At 39.0% G+C, this 23,215-nt stretch overlaps 1 protein-coding gene across 1 annotated transcript in view; it reads right to left on the bottom strand.

Moving 5' to 3' along the window:
* PLD5 (phospholipase D family member 5) overlaps positions 1-23,215 on the bottom strand; it is a 134,866-nt gene that overhangs the window by 27,787 nt on the left and 83,864 nt on the right. Inside the window, exon 5 of the mRNA XM_057389698.1 lies at positions 3,776-3,903. Within this exon, the coding sequence (XP_057245681.1) occupies positions 3,776-3,903 (128 nt within the window). The remainder of the gene's footprint in view (positions 1-3,775; positions 3,904-23,215) is intronic.

Genomic DNA, 23,215 nt, shown 5'->3' on the forward strand with positions numbered 1-23,215 from the left:
CACCTCCTCCTGGAAGCCCAGACATGCCACTTTTGTTCAGTCCAGATGTTTACAGTCAGACTCCACAATTCCAGGGAGCAAACAGAGRCTTCTACTTGAGACCCTGAACATTCAGATTTGATCACTAACCTTCCCACAGACCGGGTACTGATAGTATTCATGATTTAAGGTTGTTTTTTTTTGCCTACAAGACTAGCTAATATTTCACTTCCTGTGAATAGTCTGATTTCACTTCCAGTGATGACAATTGGATTAATTTTACTTGTTTCAGGAATTTACAGTAATRGAAATTTCCAAGAGTTGATTATTTGTTGCATACAAATGCATTTTTCTGCAGTGGTTCAACTAATCCATTACAGTTGTTTGCCCAYTGGATTCAATTATTCATGTGTAATAAAACTTTTCCAAAAATGTTGCTAGTACAAAAGCTCCAGCAGCATTCATATGTATTACAAACCTCACGCTCCTTAACAAAATTAAGGAACTAAATGCATTTTCAAGTTTTGCTGGAATTATTGGAGGGAGTCATGGAACAAAAAAAAAATTATACATTTTGCTAGCTTATGGATTATAACAAGTCTTATATAACCAATTTCTTTTAACAAGAAATTATTTTAACAAGTAATAATAAGCTACTGGGTCAACGAACTAGAAACTACAATACAGCACCATAGCCATTTTGACTACTGTTAGCTCAAGCCAGAGGCAAAAATTGATCAGTAAATGTACACAATTTTGGACACGTTTGAGTGACTCTTTTTTTTTTTTTGTTTGTTTTTTTATCAGCATATATAAATTTACCAACAAGAAACTAGATTATTTCACTGGTTAAATCTTACACAGCTTACTGTATCTAAGAAAGTGRCACAACTCTGAATATTCATAACCCTCGATTTTCAATGGATTGTATAGTTGAGTARTATTTGGATATATTGATAACAACAGAAAAAGATGCATCCCTGACACAAAATCTAGATCTGTCCAAAGAAAAATTCCGAATATTTCACTGTGAAAGAAAAACATCCAATTTTTGTAAAAGCCTGTTTTCAGGAACTCTAAATGGTACTTTGCATTTCTCTGTGGGGTTTGATTTCAGACTGAAGGGGACAGCTGGCACAGATTATTTTAGYCAGAGTTATTACAGTTTTGACTAACTTTCAATTTAATCAAAACARTTTTACTTGAAAAGTAATAATGTCTCAGTCTTGCCTATAATTTCAAAGCTGRGACCCTGGCAAGTATTAAAACTTCGACAGCGGAGGCACAGGATATGTGCAACTTAAAAGGTTATTCTTAAGTAATATCTGCACCATATGAAAATCTCTCCTTGATGCAGAAAAATTACTTTTAAAGAAAATACTCATATTGCTTCTTGTCAGTGCTGCCAAGTCAAGAAAATGGCAACAAAACTAAGTAAGCTTTGTATGAGATTGATTTCTAGTATCCAGCTTATGAACACAAAGAATTCTCCACAAATTCTGCAAACCCAAAGCACTTAAGCCCTGATGATGTGTTCCAAGGAGCTGTTAAAAGTTAAATTACTGTTTCAGCTTTAGATTCAGCCTCCTAAGAGACAAATTATGCTAACAGAAGTGATTATTTTTTTTGTAGTACCAGGCAAAGGGACAAAAGAGGAGAAAAGGAAAAGGGAGAGAGGAGAGTGAGAGAGGAGAGTGAGAGAGGGAGGGAAGGAGGGAGGGAGGGAGGGAGGGGAGAGAGAAAGAGAGAGAGAGAGGAACCTGATCCCTCATTTGCAGCTACATTGGGACTTCGGTAATGAGAACCCGAGGGAGATACATTTCCCCCGTGAGGGCTCAGCTCACTGTGGGTTTTCAGATTAGGTCCCACACATGTGCAAAGCATTTTGCTTGAGGAAAAGATTCAGAACAAAATGACAGAGTTCTGTGCTTATTTTGCTTCTTATGTGAAAAGTTCAAGACAGATTATTATTTTAGGACAGCATATCAGATCTCTTTGACAGTTGCCCTGATTTATTAACCTGCAGCTCTGGGGTAAGGGAATTGAATACTCATATCTAACGTCAATAGGCATCTAATTTCCTTAGGCTCTTCTGAAACCCCAGCATACATTTCTCAACTAATTGAAAGCGCATTTTCTTTTATTGTAATGCAGAGAGATTTYTTTTTGTATTGTAAAAATATTATTTTGAGCATCATATTTTAACTACATATAAAATATACTGTTATTTGTGAATAAGAAAAAAAAAAGTCCAAATGCAAAAAAGAGTGATAAAAAGTGAGGAATTATTTTTGAAACTCTGGTCTACAAGTAACTGGCACCAAAGTTTAATGCAGGTATGTTACAAGGTTTAAGATTTTCTTCAGCATCAGRAGACCAAACCTATATGGAATTTTATCGTCTGTGATGAAGATCATAAATACATAAGCAATATATAAATAATGTTCTGTGTGGTAAATGTGYTTCTTTTCTCCATGTTTATTATTTTTACCAGTACTCAAAACCCCAGACAGAAGAGGCTTCAAAGCRAAACTATTTATAAGTCAAATAAATCCATAAAGAGCTATTTTGTTATGACAGAACAATTTAGCTCATGAGGCACAGAAAATGTACAAACRTTTTCTGAACTGTTCAAAAGCCCAAACTGTATGTTCTTACACTGACTGAAAACACAACATCCTCTTTTCCAAGACTTTCTCTAAGAACATTGTTTTTTCAACCAGTRTTCCACATTCCTTTGTAAATGTACCTTTTAAGTAAATTAATATCATTGGAAGAGCAAAAATGCGTTTATTCACTTTCTTTACTAAAATGGCTGATTTGTTTTTATTCAGACTTCCAGTCTCTTAGCTCAAAACAAATCTTAAAAAATTCAGCGCAACCAACACACAATTTCTTTACAAAAAMATTAGAACCTATGTTCAAAATTATTCCTGCATTTCTGAGATTCTGCTCAAATTTAGAAAACAAGCTTTTTTACAACAACAAATAACTACCTAGGACTGCTTCTTTTCCTCCTCTGTTGTACATTTCAGTTACTGAGATCTCAAAGTACAGGTTTCACTCCATAAGTGTGGCTGAGGGCAGCCTCATACAGTCAGTGGGATGTAGCAAAAATGAACATGACAGCCCCTAATGATCCTGAGACTGCTGCAATGACAAAAGGCACACACATCTACAAGAAAGCAAATAAACTGTATTACTGAATTCCTCAAAATGGTCACAGACTATGGAGAGTTCCTAGCACTTGTTGGCAGAGGCCTTAATGTATGTCCTTCAACTTTCATGTTTATGAGGAATAAAAATGTGAAGATCTCTCTAATACATGTGGCCTTCAAAAACATTACGCTATTTGACTTTCTGTACCCATACATCTGACTCTTCCCAAAGATAGTGGGTATTCCGGTATAATACCCACCATCCATTTGGAAGTCCTTCCAAATTTTGAGTTTGCTCAAAAATGTTGTTTGTTTACCAATGGGTTTGCTCACTTTTTTTTTTTTTAAATACGTAAACTGAAATTTACAATGACCATCACAGAAATCAATAAAAACAATGAAATATTTAAAATTTAAGCATGACCTTGGAAGATACCTGTTATAATGAAAATATGCAAAATTTATAGTAATATACTCTTGCCAACAGAGAAGAGTCATCAAAACGCTGGCAGTACAGTTTTTGATGCTTTTGCCAGTAAATTATCAGAAAACAGAGCTATCCAAGTGGCCTCAAAACATTACTTTTTTTTTCTCCTTATACCCTCAAAGCGTATTGGACTAAACTTTAATTGAATTACCTGTCCCAGCGATCTCCAATCTAGGCTGGCACTTCCAATGTACACGTGCTGTTTATCAACAATCCAGAAAGATGACTGCAGCCGACCTTCRTTATATGCTGACATGTTCATATACAACACTTCAGCACCTAGAGATTTAAAAACAATACAGGGCATTACTTAATATAATTTACATTATTAAAAAAATAAATGACTTCACACTTCATGGCCTCAGTTTCCAAAATTAGTAGGGACATAATGAATCATCATACCATTAAGGTTTAAAATCAATGATAAATATTGTTACTATTTAAGACTTTAATTAACATATATTCAGGTTATGTGAAAAAGTATTTACTTAATGCACTTCCCAAATATAGTGAACATTCCCATGCATTATAATGTTTACCTAATTTCCTTCCATTGTAAAATCAAATAGTCAGTTTTTTTTCCCCATATGTATGTTCCTAAAAATAGTTAATTTCTAAATTTCTATTATGTAGCAAAAACCTGGTACATATTGCAATAATGACCTTTCAAATACAAATGCAATTAAAACCCCTGCCTATAAAGCAGACTCTGCTCTGCTCCCCCTGCCCTGTGCAATGTTTTGAGCAGCAGCTATGGTGGCTGTGGCCTGGAACAGACCCCGACAAGAGGAACATGAGTGGAGAATTAAGGAGCAAGGAAGTAAGCAAAGGCCTAAACAAAGGAGGATGAAATTGCTCTTAAKCCTCCTCATCTATGACATTCAAACTACCACTTTGAACGGCACAGTTTTAATAAGGATTGTAGGCCACTGCAATCAAAGGAGCTCTTTGTTGGCTTCAACACATCACTGGCAATGTCTGAATTGGCCCCATCTGTATGTTTGTAGAATTAAATCCAGAATACATTTACTATTAGGTAAATTTAGGGGATTTCTTACACCATTATTGTTCKTCCATGCTCCAGTGTTTGCAAAATTATGTGATGAATCTGAATTAATCATTGCTGAAGGCATTTTACAGTAACCCACTCATCTTCACATTTCAGTCATGACTAACTGGGGAAGTGACAGTAACAGCAGTCTGCAGGACATTAATGGTACCAGCCACCCTATCAAACCTTCATGGGGTCTCCAGTACCACAAATTTCAGTAATGGCTGAATATGAGTCACAGCTTTAAAAGAATTCCAGGATACACAGAGAACTAAAATGTATTTCTTTTCATTGAAATTCTTACATTTGATCTCCTAAGAAACATTTGACTGGCGATTTCAGGCAACAGTTACCAGTGCTAAATATTTATTATTATGAAAACTGCAATTTTTCCTTGAAAAAATGATTCTAAAAGTTCAGGAATCAAGAAAAGAAGAAAAATCAGGGAAGTTGCTACTTACCGTGACGCACCAAACACGCAACATAGGATTTTGAGCACATTATGGAGTTTTGTTCATTGGTCAATTACATTTGGTGCAATCCAGCTACCTTTCCAATTTTTTGTGTGCTTCACTCACCCACACTCATCTATGCTTAGAAACAAAGATTTTTCCAATTTCCTTGGAAGGTATTACTGCTACTTTCAATTCATGCTTTAATGAGAAGAACTGTGCTAATTGTTGAGAAAATGTGTGTGAAATAGGAAAGAAATCAGAAAACACTATAGCAGGTGTTAAATGGTTTAAATCGTTTTCTGGTGAATAAACAAAACAAAAGAAACTGCTATTAGCTAAGAGTAACTATTCTGTAGGGCACTAAACTTCTAGCTAGTGATCCAAAAACTGTGTTTATAATCAGGTTTAACAAAGCAATTTGCCTTGATGTTTTCTTGTTTTCTTTTCCATACATCCAAATTGCAGCATTAAACAGCAGCATGAATTTAACACCCACAACACACCTACATCAAATAGGTTATAAACGAAATGTTAGGATTTTTACATAGGAAGGGTAAAACAATAGGAAGCAACAATGAGCTCCCTTCTCATAACCAAGAGCCTAAAATAAACACAGTTTAATAACATTTCTGAAATATCCAATGACAAAAATGCTGCCTGCCAAATGCTGCCTGCAGGAGACTATTTAACCAGAATACTAACATTAAAAATAGCAGGTATCATCAGTAACTTGACACAAAATTCAMAAGTTGTAAAACATCAGAATTTGTTGATGTGGGTTGTTCAGATATGGGCATAAGCAGTGGGATGGGACTATTACTCTAAAATATAATCTAGGCTTAAATAACCAAAATAGTGAATATAGCAGGGCAGAAGATACTGCTATCATATATACCACTAAAATCTAAACCTGGAACCCAATTTCTTTTCCTTTTGGAAACAGCCAAGTTGTAAGGCTGAGGAAGCAGCATCTCCAAGTTAATTAAACAAAACAGTCACATGTTGCAAACAGCAGCTGTTGTGCAGCCTATTAATGAGCCTTACCTTCTGATGAAAGGAAACGTGTATCAGTATTGATAATTGCCTCTGTTCCAGAAGCCCTTGAGATGCTTCRTTAAAACAGGCTTATCAAGCCTTCAACACAATCCACCATCACTAGCGTGGTCCAGTTCCCATGAGGAAATTAAATGGGACTGATCAATATGTGAAGCCATAATAGAACTCTCTGTCATGCTGCAGTCTCAATTACATGAAGCTGTGAGTCTGCTGAGTTCAACCAGAAGGGCACATTTGTAGTCTTGATTGCTAATAAACATGCCAAATAAATCTAACTATTTTGTTTCACTGGAGATTAAAATTCAGGATGAGAACTTAGAGAAAACCAGTGCTGTCACTTAAAACTCAAGTAGATTTGTCTGTCCCTTAAAATTGTGCATTCTAAGGGTTGGGACAGATGACACATTTTCTGCAGACAAAAAAACACAAAAAAAGAGACACTGTAGGGATCAAAGAATGTTTTAAGTACTTTTTATTGTGGTGGGGAATCTTCTTCACATATATAAGGGAGATGACTGGGATGCATGGAGAGGACCCTGCTGTTGAGAACCTGAACCTTCCAAATGTGCCAGGCTGCAACTTAGCCTCTAGCTTTGTCTCATAATGGAGGAGGAAAACAGAAGGTATCAGTAATATTGCAAGAAAGACTGACTTTCTCTCAATTAAAAAAAAAAAAATCCAATTCCTGAAACAATCCCGAAGAAAAGGAATGCAAATGCCATTTACAATTTCTAGCCTTACAACATTCTGTTTGGTCCAGCTGCCTGTTCTCACATACTTCACTAACAATCTCTGAAAGGTACAGGGCAAGCTTTGAGACTTCAAGACTTCGAAACTTCAACAACAAAAACTTGAAAAGAATTGAGATTGTTCARCATGGAGAAGAKAAGGCTTTAGAGTGACCTAATTGWGGCCTTCCAGTGCCTGAAGGGAGCCTACAAGAAGGATGGAGGTAGACTTTTTCTAAGGGCATGTTGGAAAGAGGGAAGGACCAGGGGAAATGGATACAAACTGAAAAAGAGWASGTTTAGCTTAGATATTAGAAGGAAACTCTTTACCAYGAGGGTGTTGAGGCACTGGAACARRTTGCCCAGAGTTGTGGATGCCCTGTCCCTCTCAGTGTTCAAGGCCAGATTGGATGGGGCTCTGAGCAACCTGGTCTAGTGGAAGATGTCCCTGCCCATGGCAGGGGGGWASAACTTGGTGAYCTTTAAGGTCTCTTCCTACCTAAGCCATTTTATGATCCTTTGAACCTAAAGCTAGGACATTTTTTACAGATTTGAGGCAAAGCAGGATGAAAAGCTGTCATGAAATGCTGTCAGACACACTCCTGGCACAGCTGTGTTGCACCTGTAGATTTAACTGCTGCTCAAGCAAAGTCACCAGAGAGCTGCACAAACCGGGTCATGGGAGGCTGCAGGAGGTCAGAACTCACAGAGCTGCCACTTGGCCTCCACATTCGAGTTCATGCAGCTGTCTGGAGAAGGTGCACCTTCTTTGGAGGTCTTCACTTTCTTGAGGCTGTGGACCTCCTGCTTAGGATATTGAGCAGCTTAGGATATTGTYGTCATGCTCCGGCAACATCATTATACCAAATCCCCTCTCTGATGGATGCAGTAAATAATTTTTGTAAAGAAGACCCAGAAAGAGCAATTGTTTAGGCTGCTCTTATCACAGCTGCCTTGAAAGCAAACATGCAAATTCTGCTTGCCACAGTTTTCAGCAGTACCAGTTACAGGCTAAACTCACTCTGGAGTTAGCAAACAACRCCCAAGAAACAGAAGCTGCATTTGCTTGCACCATGCCTAAAATTGGTCTTCTGTCTTCACAACTTTCTTACTTTCACTACAGTGTTTTAACTACCAGAGAGAAAAAAAAATAAGGGGAAGAACTTAAGGAGTAAAAAGAGAGCCAGTTATTTGGGAAGCTCCAGCAACAGTGACAGGCAATACACAACAGGCAGAGAAAAGATTAGAAAAGCACCAAGAGCCCTGACCTCAGAAGCCCTAACAGTAGAAAATGGTGCTGCTGCAGAAGAGAGGTGGAGAGACATGCAGATCCATCATCTGATGGCACGTGTTGGGACTGCATTGTGAGAGCCCTAGGAGAAAGGCCATGGAGCCAGGCAGGGCTCTGTTACCTCCTGCCAGGAACAGGAATGTTGTGAAGGTGGAGGTGATGAACAGGGTCGTTTGAATGTCTCTCCTTCCCCATTTTGGGAAAACAGAGCTTCTCAAGTACGGACTTCAGAGGCACAGCAGGGGAACACATTGGGGCAGGGGGAGCTAAGAAAGGGGAGTGAGAAGGTTGTAGACAGATGACAAAGAAGAAGGGACAGTGGGGTATGAGGAAGTGCTGATACATGAAATGAGTCAGGTCAGGGAAAGCAGCACTGCTTACAGCTCTCATGTATTTGCAGTTTGAACTTGACAAATGCACCTGCATGTCCAATCCACTGTGCATATTCCAGACACTGCTCCCCATGTCCCCACAAAGCTGGCCACAGTAGGAACAGCTGCCCTCTCCTGCTTACCCAATCCCTTCACTCTCCTCATTGCCATGCCCATACACTTTGTTCACAGCACAGATTTTTCCCCTCTCCTAATTTTTTGTGCGCAAGCAAATGCTCTTAAGTAATGAGATCTTCAAAAAGGAAAATGTGAGCTGTGGTCTCTTTGTTTCCCCGCTGCTGACAGTCACTTGGCACTCACAGACACACATTTTTACCTGTGCCTTGGAGGAATGCCTCAAGTCAGTGCCAAGAGCAGGCTTACCCAGTCCATACAACAAACTCTGGAGCTCACAAGCTCGTGCCCACCTGAGTACAGCCAGGCCAAGCAGCCCTTTGTGACACCTGGCATGGCCCCTCTGACCACCACCACTTGGGTGAGAAGCAGCACATGCAACACTTGCCATCGTGCCACAGCCCCTCCGTGTTCTTTCGCCAAACTGCATTTGCAGGTCAGTACAGATGCAGTCAATCACCACGTGCTTACGCAGGAAGATCAACCAAAGACCCTTTACTACTCCTTAGGTCCAACACTCATTTGTTAAAATACAGTTTGCTCATTAGGMTATGGATGTGTCCACATATAGATACATAAAGTGAATGTCTCTTTCCCTACATTTTGCAACATAAACTTTCATTTATTTGCTTTTGATAACTAACATTAGCACAAAGCACGCCAATAAATAAAAGTAATTTTTATTCAACTGAGACAAAAATCCAGAGTTTTCAATACAATTCCACAAACAGTGCAATARCTGTCTCACTTGGGACAGACACTAGTGACAGACGATCATCTCCCYATGAATTTTCAGGCATTTTTCTCAACTGATTGCAAAAGGTATGGACTCATTCCAGAAGCCCCATTAGTGTGACCTGCCACCACTCAAAGGAGGATAAGTACAAAAGCAGAGGAATGCACAACTTGAAAACAAAGTTATTTTTACTAAGTCTCTGAATGATTAAAAGACAAACGAGACTATTTACTATTTCTGTGCTCTTTATGGACTATTGGATTTGAAATGCAATTTAAAAGTCTGTCTGGCCTAGAAAGATTAATGATTCAGATTTATTTTAAAGAGAGAACACTCAAGGACTTTTAGGGAAATCTCTGATGGTAATACCTTAACTTTGAATCAGSTCTTTTGTTTACATTGCCCTCTGTTTCTCTCTTGCACACACACATAAACCYCTCTCCTTTCTAAAAACAACCAGGACTGAATCCTGTCACTCTGGGATTATGTGCTATTCATCAGTCTAAGGCCATGGTAATTTAAAAAAGAAGCAGCGTAGAATAAAAACCTGGCTGCTTTTTCTTTAGCAGCTTTATATTCAACTGTCACAAATGCAAAAAAAATATAAAATCATAATTACTCAAAGAAATTACATTCTAGMACAGGTCCAAGTAATCCCCAGAAAGCTTTCACAATAACATTTCCCTTTACACTATCCTAGACTGTCTTAGACTCAAATTACCTGCATGAGAAACACTCCCAGTGTACAATCAGCCTTAAGCTAYGTGCACATGTAGCTTCTCAAAACTGCCTTTATGAAAACTGGGCTGTTTCTGATGTAGGCGTTTTTCACAAAATTTACTGTCATGCTTACTGTCTTGTTTTACAGCATCTGAGGTCACTGACACAAAGATAATTTTGAGGGAATCAATGCCCAGGAGAGGACTCTGTGAGGGAAGCTCCAGGAGCCCCTCTGGTCTGTCTCTGGAAAGACACAGCTGCCTGCAGCACCCACTGAAATTGCAGTGAATGGGCTCACGTGCTTGGGGCTGTGGCGTGGGTGGTTTGGGGACAACACACAGTCACTATGCCTCCTGAGAGCTGCCACCGCTCCTCTCCGCTGGCACGCTCCCCAGCCAGCTCACGTGGCCCTGTCTGGCTGGGGCTTGGAAGAAAGGCTGCTACAAGAGAGCTCTTCTAAGCAGACAGGCTGCAGTCAAGKATCTCCCTGTGGAGCTGAGGACGTGAGAAGAGAGGTCTCCATCGCTGCCGTCTGATTTCCAGCCCCCTCTCCAGGCCCCCAGCCAGCTTCTTGCCTGGCTCCCTTCCCTCCCCWGCAGACTGCAACACGCTTTTGGACTCTGCCCTGCATGATCAGGGGAATAAATATCCTCTACACTCACCATTGGTTTTTCACTTTGTTGTTTTAGTCAGTCAGTGAACTGAAATAATTTCTGTGAGGCAGAACAGATCCAGAAACTGCTCTATCCACACAGCTGTGGAAGCCAAGAGCTGACAATGTGGACAGGAAAGAGCAGGAAGACAAAGGAATAGTGACAAATATACATTACAAAACCCAGCTTTTTAACTGAAACCAAAGTATYACAGAATTATAACTGGCATGTTTAAAAAAAGGAAAAAAAAAAACCTAACCCAAAAACCAACACCAATTCCCCCCTGAAATAGTAGCATGAACAGATCTTGTCTTSAGCAACCCTTCTCCTTCCTTGCACCACCTCCTCAGCTTTGCCAAAGCAGCATTTTCAGGGAATAAGCTGGATCTAGGTTAAAAAGAAATAAAAATAAGAAGGTTGTTCCAAATGTAGAACAATTCACTAGTCCAGCTCACCACATGGCAGTAAGCAATTTTTCCCAACACAACYGAAGGCACAGTGCAAGTGTGAGAATGAGTGGCTGTGGCTGGGTGCAACAAGATGCAGGCACGACTCATGCCAGTGCTGCCATTTAAAGGTTCACCCACATAAGCCTCAGCCTCTATTCTTCCCAAAATCAGCCCTCCGAAATTCCACGTGGCAAGCTCCAGTATATTTGCCTGCCTTTTACCTTGCATAATCATTTGTCTTGTGCAAAGTAGATAGAAAGGCAGTGCTGGCATTTGCTTGGGTTGGCATTTCCCACWTGCTTACACAGGGGTCCACAGTGACACAGAAGATCCAGAAAAGATCCATCAGGGACCCTCATGTGTGCAGGGTTTGAACACTGGATTCAGGACGGCAGATTTTTGAGAAAAAAGGGAAGGCTCAGAATTAATTTCTTGGAATTGCTTATTTAACTTCAGCAACAYCTTGGGAGCTAGTCAGTTCCCAAGGTAACATTTATCCAAACGTACCCTTTCAGTGGCTTTGAAGAAGTCAAATGTTGGCCTTTGTTGCTAGCCCAGGTAATCAAAACACTGATTTCTCAGCTAAGTACCCAGCTGCAGCTRGAGTCCAGCGTGGGAGTGTTGCAGCTCCCACCCACATCAATGCATTTGGCACTCCCTGCTGGGCCCTTTCGGTTTACTCAGCAGAAAAAAACACAGAAATAAAACCAAAGTGCTTCACACCCCATCTCACAGGAGAGACAAAAGATGCCTGACAACATTTCTTTGCAATACTTACCCACCCAGCTGCACCTAATTTCTGATTCACCAGCAAAAAGCCCGAGGTCCATCACAAATATGACGGCATGGAGATTAAAATTGCCCTCTTTACTCACAGAACAGGCACAGCAGGAGAACTCTCCACTTGACCTTCCCTGTGTGCAGAATTATACAGTGGCTTGGGTTGGAAGACAGCTCAAAGGTCATTCSAATCCCCCTGCCATGGGCAGGGACACCTTCCACCAGATGGAAGACCAGGCTCCATCCAGCTTGGCATTGAACAGTTCCAGTGATGGGGCATCAACAACTTCTCTGGACAACCTGTTCCAATGCCTCACCACCTTCCTGACTGATCAATCACATGTGGACATGTTTGATTAACCCATACAGAGAATTCTACACTGCAAAGAAGGAACAGATTGATATAACTACAGATCTCTGGTCCTTCCAGTGATGGAAATCCAGGGCAGCACCATGTCCTTGAGAGGCATATGCTGCTGCCCAGTGGAAAATGCAAGCAGCCAACAGTACAGCTCACAACAGGGTAGAAGACAGGAAAGGACATGTTCCAACTCTACACTTTCCAACCTAGATGTGGCCTCTGAATCCAGTGATTTCTGCACTATATTTGCTAAAGACTCTCTTACTGTTCAGGCCAAAGTTTAGGACTCCCATTTTAGTATGTCTTAAAAGAAAAAAAATWAAATCTGTGCACAAGAATTTACTGTAATTCAAAAAGCTCCAAACAGCCTTTCCTATTCTTCTAGTAATTTTACAAAAGTAGCAAACATTTCTGCCTCTTTTAACAAGTATTGCTCCCTGATGTAGCAAACCTGAGAAAAATCCTCATTTCGTACTGCCCTGACTCTGATATCAGTATTTTTAAATCACTTTTTACTTCTTTTTGAGCTATTTGAAGTATTTCATATCAAGTCATAGAAAATTTTGAATAAAATTTTGAATAATGAGAGCACTGATGATCAGTTCAATTATTTTCCCTTAGCAGAACTCAGCACTCCTTTAAATAGCATTTTCTTAGAATAAATCTGTTCTGGGAGTCTGATGATTCAGTAGAGTCYGTAAGAGAACTAATGTACAACAAAGTTTGCCAGAATATTAAAAAAAAAAGAATTCCACATCTTTCTTTGCCCTTCATTATGGGAGAGTAGGCTGCTCATTTATGAGACAAAGCTATAAAACTGATTGCTTTGGAGATTGGGAAAACTAATTTTCTTACTTAGTTGATTCAGGCGACAAAGCATATTACTGCTTAAAGGAAGACTATAATACAATCAGTAAAAACATTAATAAAGCTGGATTGTGGCTTTCTTTCTTTGCCTAATTATAATTGCATCTGTTTTTACTATACAATAAGGCTATTTTAAATATAATAGAGAGATTAGTAAATTCCTATATTGCTTACCCCACTTCCTTTTGAAGACTCTTTTCTTCACTTGGATTAGCATTTCGAAGTCCTATATTTATTTATATACTTCTTGGATGAAACATCCAAGAATTCAGTGACWTTTTTTAATCCTAACACATGAGGAATTAGGATCACAACCTTCTATGAATGAACAAGGCTAAATTTCTACCAAGAAAAATGCAGTGACTATTTATCCCTATCTTTCTTTTTAACTCAGCAACATGATTTAATTCTGATATTTATATATTCTAAACCCATCAGWATTGGCAACAGTCACTTCTAAATATGCTGACTAACAATAACAACACTTGTGCATCATTTTCAAAATGTGCTCCTGAGACATCTGGAGCTCTGCTTTGGGTTCTGTCAGTTTCCTTATCCTGAAGGAGAAATCTCAGTTCTGGAAGGTGAAATACTGCAGAGCAGGTGAACAGGTAAGGATGGAGTTTGCCTCCTTGGATGGCAACTGCTTTTGAGTCTTACAATACCTTCACAACAGAATCTACTTTTTTCCCCCACCTTCATTAGCTTATTCTCCAAGCAGCTCTGGAGTGTTACCTGCAGGSTACCAAAATCCAAGAGCATCAGCTGCTGTGGCTGCAGCCCTACAAGAAAAGCAGAGGCACAGCCAGAAGTAACCTGGGTCTGCCAGTGGCACAGACATATCTTTTCACTACTTCTCCCTTGCCTCTCAGCATTTTTCCCCACCTCTTTTCCTTTCATTCTATCTTGTWATCTTGCCAAGTCAGCCTTGACTGTTCTACTTTTTTTCCAGATCACTCCTATCCCCACGCCAATTATTTTTCTCTCTGTGCTGTCACAAGCCCACCAAGAACATGCTTCACCTTTTGACAACATTTTGTTCTGATCTTTTCCTGAATGAATTACTCAATTTTCAGTTTATGACCTCTTTCATCTGACTCATTCTTCCCTCATTTCATTTTCCCCATTACTTACCCCCTCTCTTCACTCTCTTCAGCTTCATACTCAGTTCATAATTTCACTCTTGCCCTTGCCTACTCTTTCATTGTTTCATTTATCATATATATTCATCCAGTTATTCATTCAGTCCCTGTCACTCCAGTTACTTGAGGAACATATTTTATTTTACACTTATTAAGCAGTATAATATATTCTCCAAGCTTTTACAAATAATTTTGAGGAAACCAAAAACCATGTTTTCCTAAGAGCTCTAAGGATAACCACAGCTTTGGGATACCCAAATTGCTCCTAATTTTATTTTAATTAGCATATGCTAGAACTTCTACAGGTATTAACTCATTATATAAAGCCCAAAAATAGACAAAGATTTCTGATGGCTGTTGCAATTTGGGACTCAAAAAATTTCTTCTTTCTTTCTTAGTCCAAACAACAACTAAAGCTGAGCTCTTTTTTTATTACCTTGAATCTAAGGTTCTTGAAAGGACAAGACACTTCTACAGCCTCTTCTTCTACCCAAGTAAACACGTAGAAGAGACACTGAAGCTCTGCTGTAGCAGACTGAAGAGTCTCACACTTGTTTGATTTACTGTTGTTCTGACCTGCCTGTCAGGTGCATTTTTGAGAGCTTCAGCATTCTGTGGCTTGGTCACCCACATATTTCATACATTAAATGGAGGCATTTTAAAGAAAAAAATGAACATTCCCTCATGTCAAAACCAAAAAAAAWTCCACAGAGTGGACTGAGAAAAAATAAAATTAGAGAAAAAATGTTTCAATTTGATACAAATCAACCACTTGTCAGTTAGCAGCTTTTTAATATGGATTGACTTTTTTCCAAACAGCCTATTTGAAATGTAGAAAGCAAAATAAAAAGATGTCATAACCTCACAGATTCTATTTTATTATTCGTGTGAGAGACACGAACAATACACAGTCAATAAAAAGTGACTGCACATTGAAATCACAGAGGATTTTAGTGTCCCAGAGGAACTGGACCACAAATATTGTCTCATTTCTCCAGTGTAAATATCAGCAACTGTCTGTGAAGGACAGGAATGTAGGTATATTATCCCTCTGTGACATTCTGAACTGATGGTGAATCAGGTCTGGAGGACTTCTTTTTCCATTCCAAACCACGAGGAAAGACAGATTTAGCTTGAGGACARAAGGAGACAGAGATGGACCAGTACAGATATTATGTAGTCCTATAACTCTGCTGGCACTTTTGTCCATCACTTTATGCTAATGAAATTACTGAGATTAAAAGCTTCAACAGCAGGGATCTGGTTTGTTTTGAGTCGCTGAAATGACTGTCAATTTCTATACTATATAATTACTAATATTTACAAACTGTAAAAAGTTAATATTTTGTTCAAAGGAAGGAAAAGAGGCTGAATGCACTCTGTTCTSAGGCATAAACATTAGAGACAATCACTCTAATCACAAGAGATGGAAATGATGGCGAGGAACACAGAGATATCACTYTGGGAGCTTCGCTTCCAGCTGAATAATTTCAGAAGGAGCTTTTGCTTTCCAATCGTTAGGCTGTGTAAAAATTCGTAACACACTAAAGTGCTATAGAAGCTGAAGGTTATTTTGGAAACTAGCCTGGAGATCACCAGAAATATCAGTATTAATATCGTAGTGGCAAATCCTTGTTACGCTTGGTAACTAATGCTGTACAAACCAGCAAGATTTGGTCACATGGCTTTACTTTTTGCTACAATTGTGCTGTACACAACAACCCAAGCTGAGTAGCCTTTCCAAAGTGTTCATCAAATGAAAACCAAATGATGTTGGTCAAAGAGTGCCAGTTTGGTTGAGACATTTATTAAAGCTTCTTATGTAACTATGAGCAAAGAGTACTTTTATCAGATTTGAAGCAGAAATGTTGTATTGATTGAGCTAAGCAGTGAAGATGCTAAAATAATGTAATACAAGTGTCTGTGACATGTCACTTCAGATAATTTTCTCAGAACTGCTGAGGTTTGAAGTTACACTTCAGTCTAGATAACATAAAAAAACTGAACAAGGTGAAAGATGAAACAGCTCCACTGAGAAGGCTGGAGCCTGCTTGCAAAACACTATCAATCAAAAATATAGCAAATCATACCACCAAGATTGCTTTGACTGACCAAGGCAGAGTTCTAAGAAACAGTCAGGCTTCCAGTGGATATTAAGTATGTGACAATCACACAAACAGACAAAACAAAATTGACCTACAATAAATTAATGTGCTTCCCTTGGACCCCTTTTAGCACCATTAGCCTTCATTTCTTCAGGATAAGATAGCATTTGTGCTTTTGCATACAAGAGAAAGCAGAGCGTGCCAAAATTTCTGCAAATGGAGCACAGCTACCTAAAGAATGCTTTCTGAGCTCAGATGGCMCCTGGCCGCTCTCACCAGCTCGTCTAGTAGCTGTAGGTAGGAACTTGCACGCTATCCATATGTTTYAAAAATGTCACAACTAATTTCTGCTAATGCCATCCGTTATTGGCTCTTCTGTACTAAAGAGTGTCAGCAACTCAAACCAGCTAGTGCCATATGGMAAGAATCCATTCCAGCATGTAAACCATCAACAAGATTCTGAAAATGACCCCTGTGGCACAAACCTGCTGTGCTGGACCTGAGCAGCTACCACCAGACAAGAGCCCTGGCTGCCCTCAAGAATGGCTGGATTACAAATGCTCACGGTTGTGCTGGAGCTTATCAAATACAAAAGTGCCCATTGCTGCCAAACCCGTGAACACACACAGTAACTGACTGGAGTGCAATGGTATTTGCAAACTGAAATCATGTGCTAAAATACTGACCAGTCTACCACAAAAGACCTTCTCAATTACAAATTTCAAAGCAGAATTATGATATTGTTTCTACTAAACACAAACATCTTAAATTTGCCTCACAGTACACCTAGTCTTAATTAAGGAGGAAAATTTATTAAATGAACGTATTATTATTTACCTATGCATCTTTGAAACAGTTACTCCAGACACTGGAAAGCATGTGAGGTATTTTATAATGCGAAAGTGCACATTACCAGTGAGAAGGTACTGTCTTTGGGTACACAGCCAATTCTCTCAGTAAAGGTATTCATTTTTAAGTCTACAGACACAGGAGCTGTAGAACTTAGAATCAGAATTTACCGCTTACATATCTGGCTCTAACAGACACAGAATTTTGGCTTAAGTGAACCTTTCTCCCTCTTCTTCTTTGCAAAACAAGCCAGGGCAACCCAAGACCCTGGCTGCCTTCAGAATTTAAATTATCATGAAGGTTGTTTTGGTTTCTTTTTTCTCCCTCTATTGGGTGCAGATGTGACAGCCTCATACTGCTAACTCTCCCATGCTAGARAATTCTGTAAATCAGGCAATGCCTAAACTGTTTTAAGGTTAGTGTGCTTCAGGCTCATAAGAGGAAATAAGCTGTTCACATTGTGAACTATTATGGTGCCTAAAATGGCATTTGTGAATCCAGGGTAAGTTTCATTCCCAGATTAGGCATCTAATTTCCTGTAGAACCTATAAAGAAAACCAGATTACCACCAGTTTAATGTCTTTTGAGTTAAAAGACATCCAAACTAGGCACCAGGCAATGCTGTATGTTGTTTACCCCAGCTCCTCATTTTGAATTGCACAGAAGGATTGATTCTCCAACGAAATTTTAAAATTATGTCTTACAATCAGAACCTTAAAACAMTTCTGTTACTATTAAGGGTAAGACATTTCTTTCAAAAGAAATCTGGAGGCAGTAGAAGGAGCAGAAGCAGAGTTAGGACTGGACGCCAGGTTTCTTCCGTCCCAAATGAATGTGTGACTACTACAAACATCTTTGAATGCAAAAAGAGATTAAAAGATTTTCTGCAAACTGTTAGTAATCAAACAGGAAAGGACCTAGGGAGCACCACTACAAAATACCTTCTGCTCTTCCTAAACCTTTGTGATTGCAAATTCAGTTTTACAAAGTTTAAGATCCTCAATACTAGCTTGAATGATTTGCTTTCTGTCAGGTGTATCTGTTCTGGTACCCAAGTTATATAAAATAATAATAAAAACTGAATAARGCCTGATTCATAATAAATCAAGCTATAAAAATGAATTTAAAATCAGATGTCAAAGATGTTGCCAATACAATTTTCATTAGCTGCCTTTTGTACACTGTCATATTTTCAAGTGTGACTTACAGGTCTAGAAAAATGCCAACATTTAAAATTTGAAAGAAATGGAAGATTTTCTCCTCTGTTCACATGCACTTTTATTTAACTCTATGAAACTCAKACCCAAATTACCTGCTTCCTTCAGGAGGACTCACCCTGAGTCTACTGGTCCTGTAGCTTTTTCCACAAGAAGAAACTGCTCTGATATTCCCAGGTCATCTGCATCTTTTCTATGCCATAACAAATGTCTTTCAGTTTTTTTACAGTATGWTAAAAATCACATCTTCTCTTCCCCCAGAAGAAGACAGGACAAAGGTAAAAACTCATGMCCCAAAAGCATCCCAGCTCTAAAACTGTGCAGCACCTCAAGTGTGCCAACAGCAGCAGACAGAACATGGAATGAAACACATTTCATTACCTWTATAAACCACATTCACTATTGCTGTTCATTGAGCATTAAAACAGTACAGGAAACTACAGGAAGCCCTCAAGCTTCTAAAAGTCCCTCGACATTACACAAACTTRAGCTTTCTGATGTCGTGGCAGATTGAACTCATCTCCACTAGGTTCCAGTGGTCCTTCCTTCCTTGTCAATCCCAGCTACGTGTTTCCTATCTCTGTGCTGTCCCCAGCCATTGTCCCTGTGAGATCACACGCTGAGTAATGCAGAAATCTAATGCAAATGATAATTAAGCTAGCAAAAAAAAAAAAAACAAACAAAAAACCAGTCTGTAGCCAGATCAGCCCCATGAGCTGTCTTACCACATGATCACTGGTGCAAGGAAGAAGACAGGGACAACATATGGCAGGGAGAGCAAAGAGGAAGCTGGGACTGTGCAGCTGCCCATAGCAGCTGCAGGATGTGTGTTTGTAATCCAAAGAGCACAAGGAAATACATAAAAAATTYCCAGAGTTCCCCTATCTACTCATTTATTTGTCACCCTGCAACAATATAACTTTTTGGTTTCTCTGATTTGGTTGTACCTGATCAGGAGAGAGTGTAATCCTGGGCAAATGTGCAGGAATTGCTGAGTGAGTAACAGCTGCACGTGTGATTAGGTCCTGCTCTATGCCAATGACTCCCTATTATTTTCAAGTTCTATTGCTAATACTCAAAAATGATTAGTTGAGTTAGACTGTTTTTTAAAATCACATTGTGACATGGACAGACTCCTCTTTTCATATCTGCCTTARCCAGTACTGACAAAACAGAAAACATTCCTTGTAAATATATAAAAACTACTTCATGAAGAATGAGCATTGGGAGAAAAAAGAAATAGAAAAGGAAGGAAGCAATGCAAATTTAAGAAAGAAAATCCATTGATATGTCTTAAAAAACATGAACACTGTCAGCTAAAATAAGACCACAATTAGTAAGGGATTTAGATTCTGTACACGTGAGAAATAATACAACAACCTGCTAATTGGAGACAGTGCTACTAAAATGTTACTGATGAACAAAGACTCGTCTATAATTATGTGTAAGGAGGGGGAGGGTTACAAGAAACATTTCAATCTAGTAGACTGAGCGACAGCTGAGAAAAGCCTAAAACAATAATCATGAAAACAAGCATTAATAAGCTACTGTCACAGTACAAAGAGGATAAAGAAGAACATGTTTGTTTACACAATGAGCCAAATATTGTCTAAAGACAGACCTACCTTTCACAAGAGAGTCATATACAGATATTCATATTATAGAGATGTATATGTCCTATAAAAATAACATMATTGTTTATAGTTTGTTTAGTAATAATTTTGACAACATGAGCTGGGAGAGCTTAATGTGGTTTATTTTTTTAAATTACTAATATACTTCTTGAATTTTAATAGTTGACAATAGAAAACAAATGCTCAGATCTGGCTTCTGGTGCCTGTGTTGCCATTAATAATCACTGGTTGTCCCCAAGAGACAGAAACAGCAAGACACCTCACATAACAGTGATGCTGTAAAAAGAAATTCATTAATACTGTATTTGTGGAGCACTCACACACCACAGTGAGAAACAGCATGGAAAAGCCTATGAGGAAATTAATCATTCTGCATTCAGTGCAAGATCTGGCAGATGTGCAATGAAGAAAGCCTAGAGACATACATTAAATATGAAGATAAAAAAAGATTCCAGCCATTACCAGCAGAAATAATATCCCCTGAATGAACATCAACTGCCTTAGGCATTAAATGTTCGATGTATTCTCATTCAATATAAGAGAAAGCCCTCTGATTAATAYGGTATGATTACAAGTACCAGCTAGGTATTCTGTGCAAAATACAGATTCTGATGTAATTAAAATCTATCATAAATGTATGTTATGGGACTAGTATTCCTCATTTCTGCATGCCTAATTTTGCAACTAAATAACACTCCCACAGTCCAGCAAATGTACATTATCTCAGCACTCAGAGAATCCTGTCACCAYAGCTCCAGGTATGAGATGTGTTAGCACAGCAAATTAATCCATGTTTCAGACTGCAGTCACTGAATTTCTGTAATCAAGCTCCCCTGSTTTACAGTTACCTCAAATAAGTCAGGATAGCATATACAGGATAAAAAAAAAAAAGACACTGTAGTGATGACAAACCTGCAGGTTCACAGCTAGCTCAGATGTCTGCACTAGCATTGCAACTGTAAATTACTAATTTTATTTAACTCCCCATCAGTTCAGTTCAGCTCTACTGTCCACATAAGTTATGCTTTATCGTACCCCATCAGCTCACATGTGGTCAGATTTCAACCTTCTCCTCTGTTAATCAATAGGGACAGCTGCTGGAGAGGAAGGACGTGTGGAGATGACTTCAGGTAGGATGCACCCTTGTGTTGGAGAAAATCTATAAAACCTGTTTTCTACAGTTTTTGGAGAAATGGGAAGAAGAGGCAAGGGGGCTCAACACATGTCTGTCTAGAAAAAGGAGAGATGTGCTGGAATAACCCACCTTTGGTTCCTTGTACAAAAAAGCCAGAACACTGTCATGAAACAATATGGATGACCAAATACTGCTCTTCAAGCAATCCCATATATTAAACCCACTCCACTTTGTGGGGACTGCTCAAGGCAGACAGAGTGTGACACCTGAAGATTCCTTTCAAGCTTCCTGGGCAGTATATTAACAGGTCCATCCAGGGTGAACAGGCAAATTATCCCTCATCCCGACCCTAGGAACCAGTCTGCACCACGTGAGGGCACAGCTTAGGGGCTCTGATCACCCAATCTGTTGAAGAGAAAGGCTCTTCCACCCTCTCCATGCAATAGCAATTCTCTCTGATTATCAGAAGAACAGCCCATTGCTTGGGGACAGTCCGACTCTTGCATACAATCTGTCTTGGCAAGAAGAGCCAAGCCTATGCACTCCCAGTGGGCTGAAGGCAGACTCAGAAGGGCATGAAATTCCCTGAGTGCCACTGGCTGTGCGTGAGCTCTCTGTCCACACACTGCCCATGGCTCAGGTGCCAACCAAGCATGTTTGCTGCTTAGGATCCATCAGCTTGGTCCATCAGCTGATGAACCCCAGAGAAGTGCTTGGACTCTGCTGCCAAATTCAGACAGACACCGCAAGTCATGGTTTGGGTCTGTTCAGACAAATATGTTCTGGTTCTCCATCTTGTGATATTTCACAACTTGGCTGAGGTACTGATATATTTACTACTTTCTTCACCAAGAGAGGAACGTGTCTGTTAAAAAGGGTGCATGTAATATTTTAAAGAGAAACCTGACCAACTGGAGAAAAAAAAATAGTTTTCTCTATGGATATATGTGTAAGTGATAATGCACAACTCCCTTTCAGCAGTCAGTTCAGACTGATTTCTGAGGATGCAGGTGGCCAGCACCTCACGAGCAAAAGGATTAATAATTTTAGTAGATATATCTTCTAGGATAGCATAGCAAAGATTAATGGCATTTTTTTTTTTTATTTTTTACCTAGCCTACCACACCATGGACTGCTCATACAAGGTCTACTCATTTCAGCATAAAACTAAGACAACTAAATCTGACTGAATTAGAAACTTACTTACTTCTTTTTAGGAATGCAAAACCAAATAAAAAATTATCTAACTTTTATGGAGATAAAAACCAAACAATAAACCTAAATGGGTGAAAGACTTGCAACATTGCTGGCAATCACCTTGTCATAATCAAGATATTAAAATAAAAATATCAGAATTTGTAGAAATAAGCAGACCAAAACAAGGAATAAGAAAAAAAAAATCATAGTGAGAAGAGCTAGGAGTTGTATTATTGATGTTTGAGAAAGGCTAACAGTACACAATGAAATATACAATTCCAGGGTTCAAAGATTATGACAACAAAACTCTCAAGAATTACTAGCAACTTTCTCCAATTCTTTGCAGCTCAGAGCACAAATATATTGAACATTTCATTTGAATACTGTAAGATTTCCTGTCTCAGAAATCTGAAAAAGGCATAAGGGAAATTGCAGCTAAAATTGTAAAAGCCAGTGCTCTGGGGTTTTGTTTTTTTTTTCCCAAAAGCTCACAGTTTGGATTAATTCCCACATAAACTAAAGGAAGTGTAAAACATTTCTCCCCATTTTCTAGCTGAAAATTTCCCCTCATATTATTTTGAAAGAGGACAATTTTTGGTATTGGGTATTTTTAATTAGTGATAGTTAAAATACCTGTTGCCAGTACACTGATATAAATG

The sequence above is a fragment of the Malurus melanocephalus genome, unplaced genomic scaffold (genome assembly GCF_030028575.1).
Source record: "Malurus melanocephalus ecotype Western Australia unplaced genomic scaffold, MMel_1.1 scaffold_19, whole genome shotgun sequence".
In the NCBI taxonomy this organism is placed as follows: Eukaryota; Metazoa; Chordata; class Aves; order Passeriformes; family Maluridae; genus Malurus; species Malurus melanocephalus.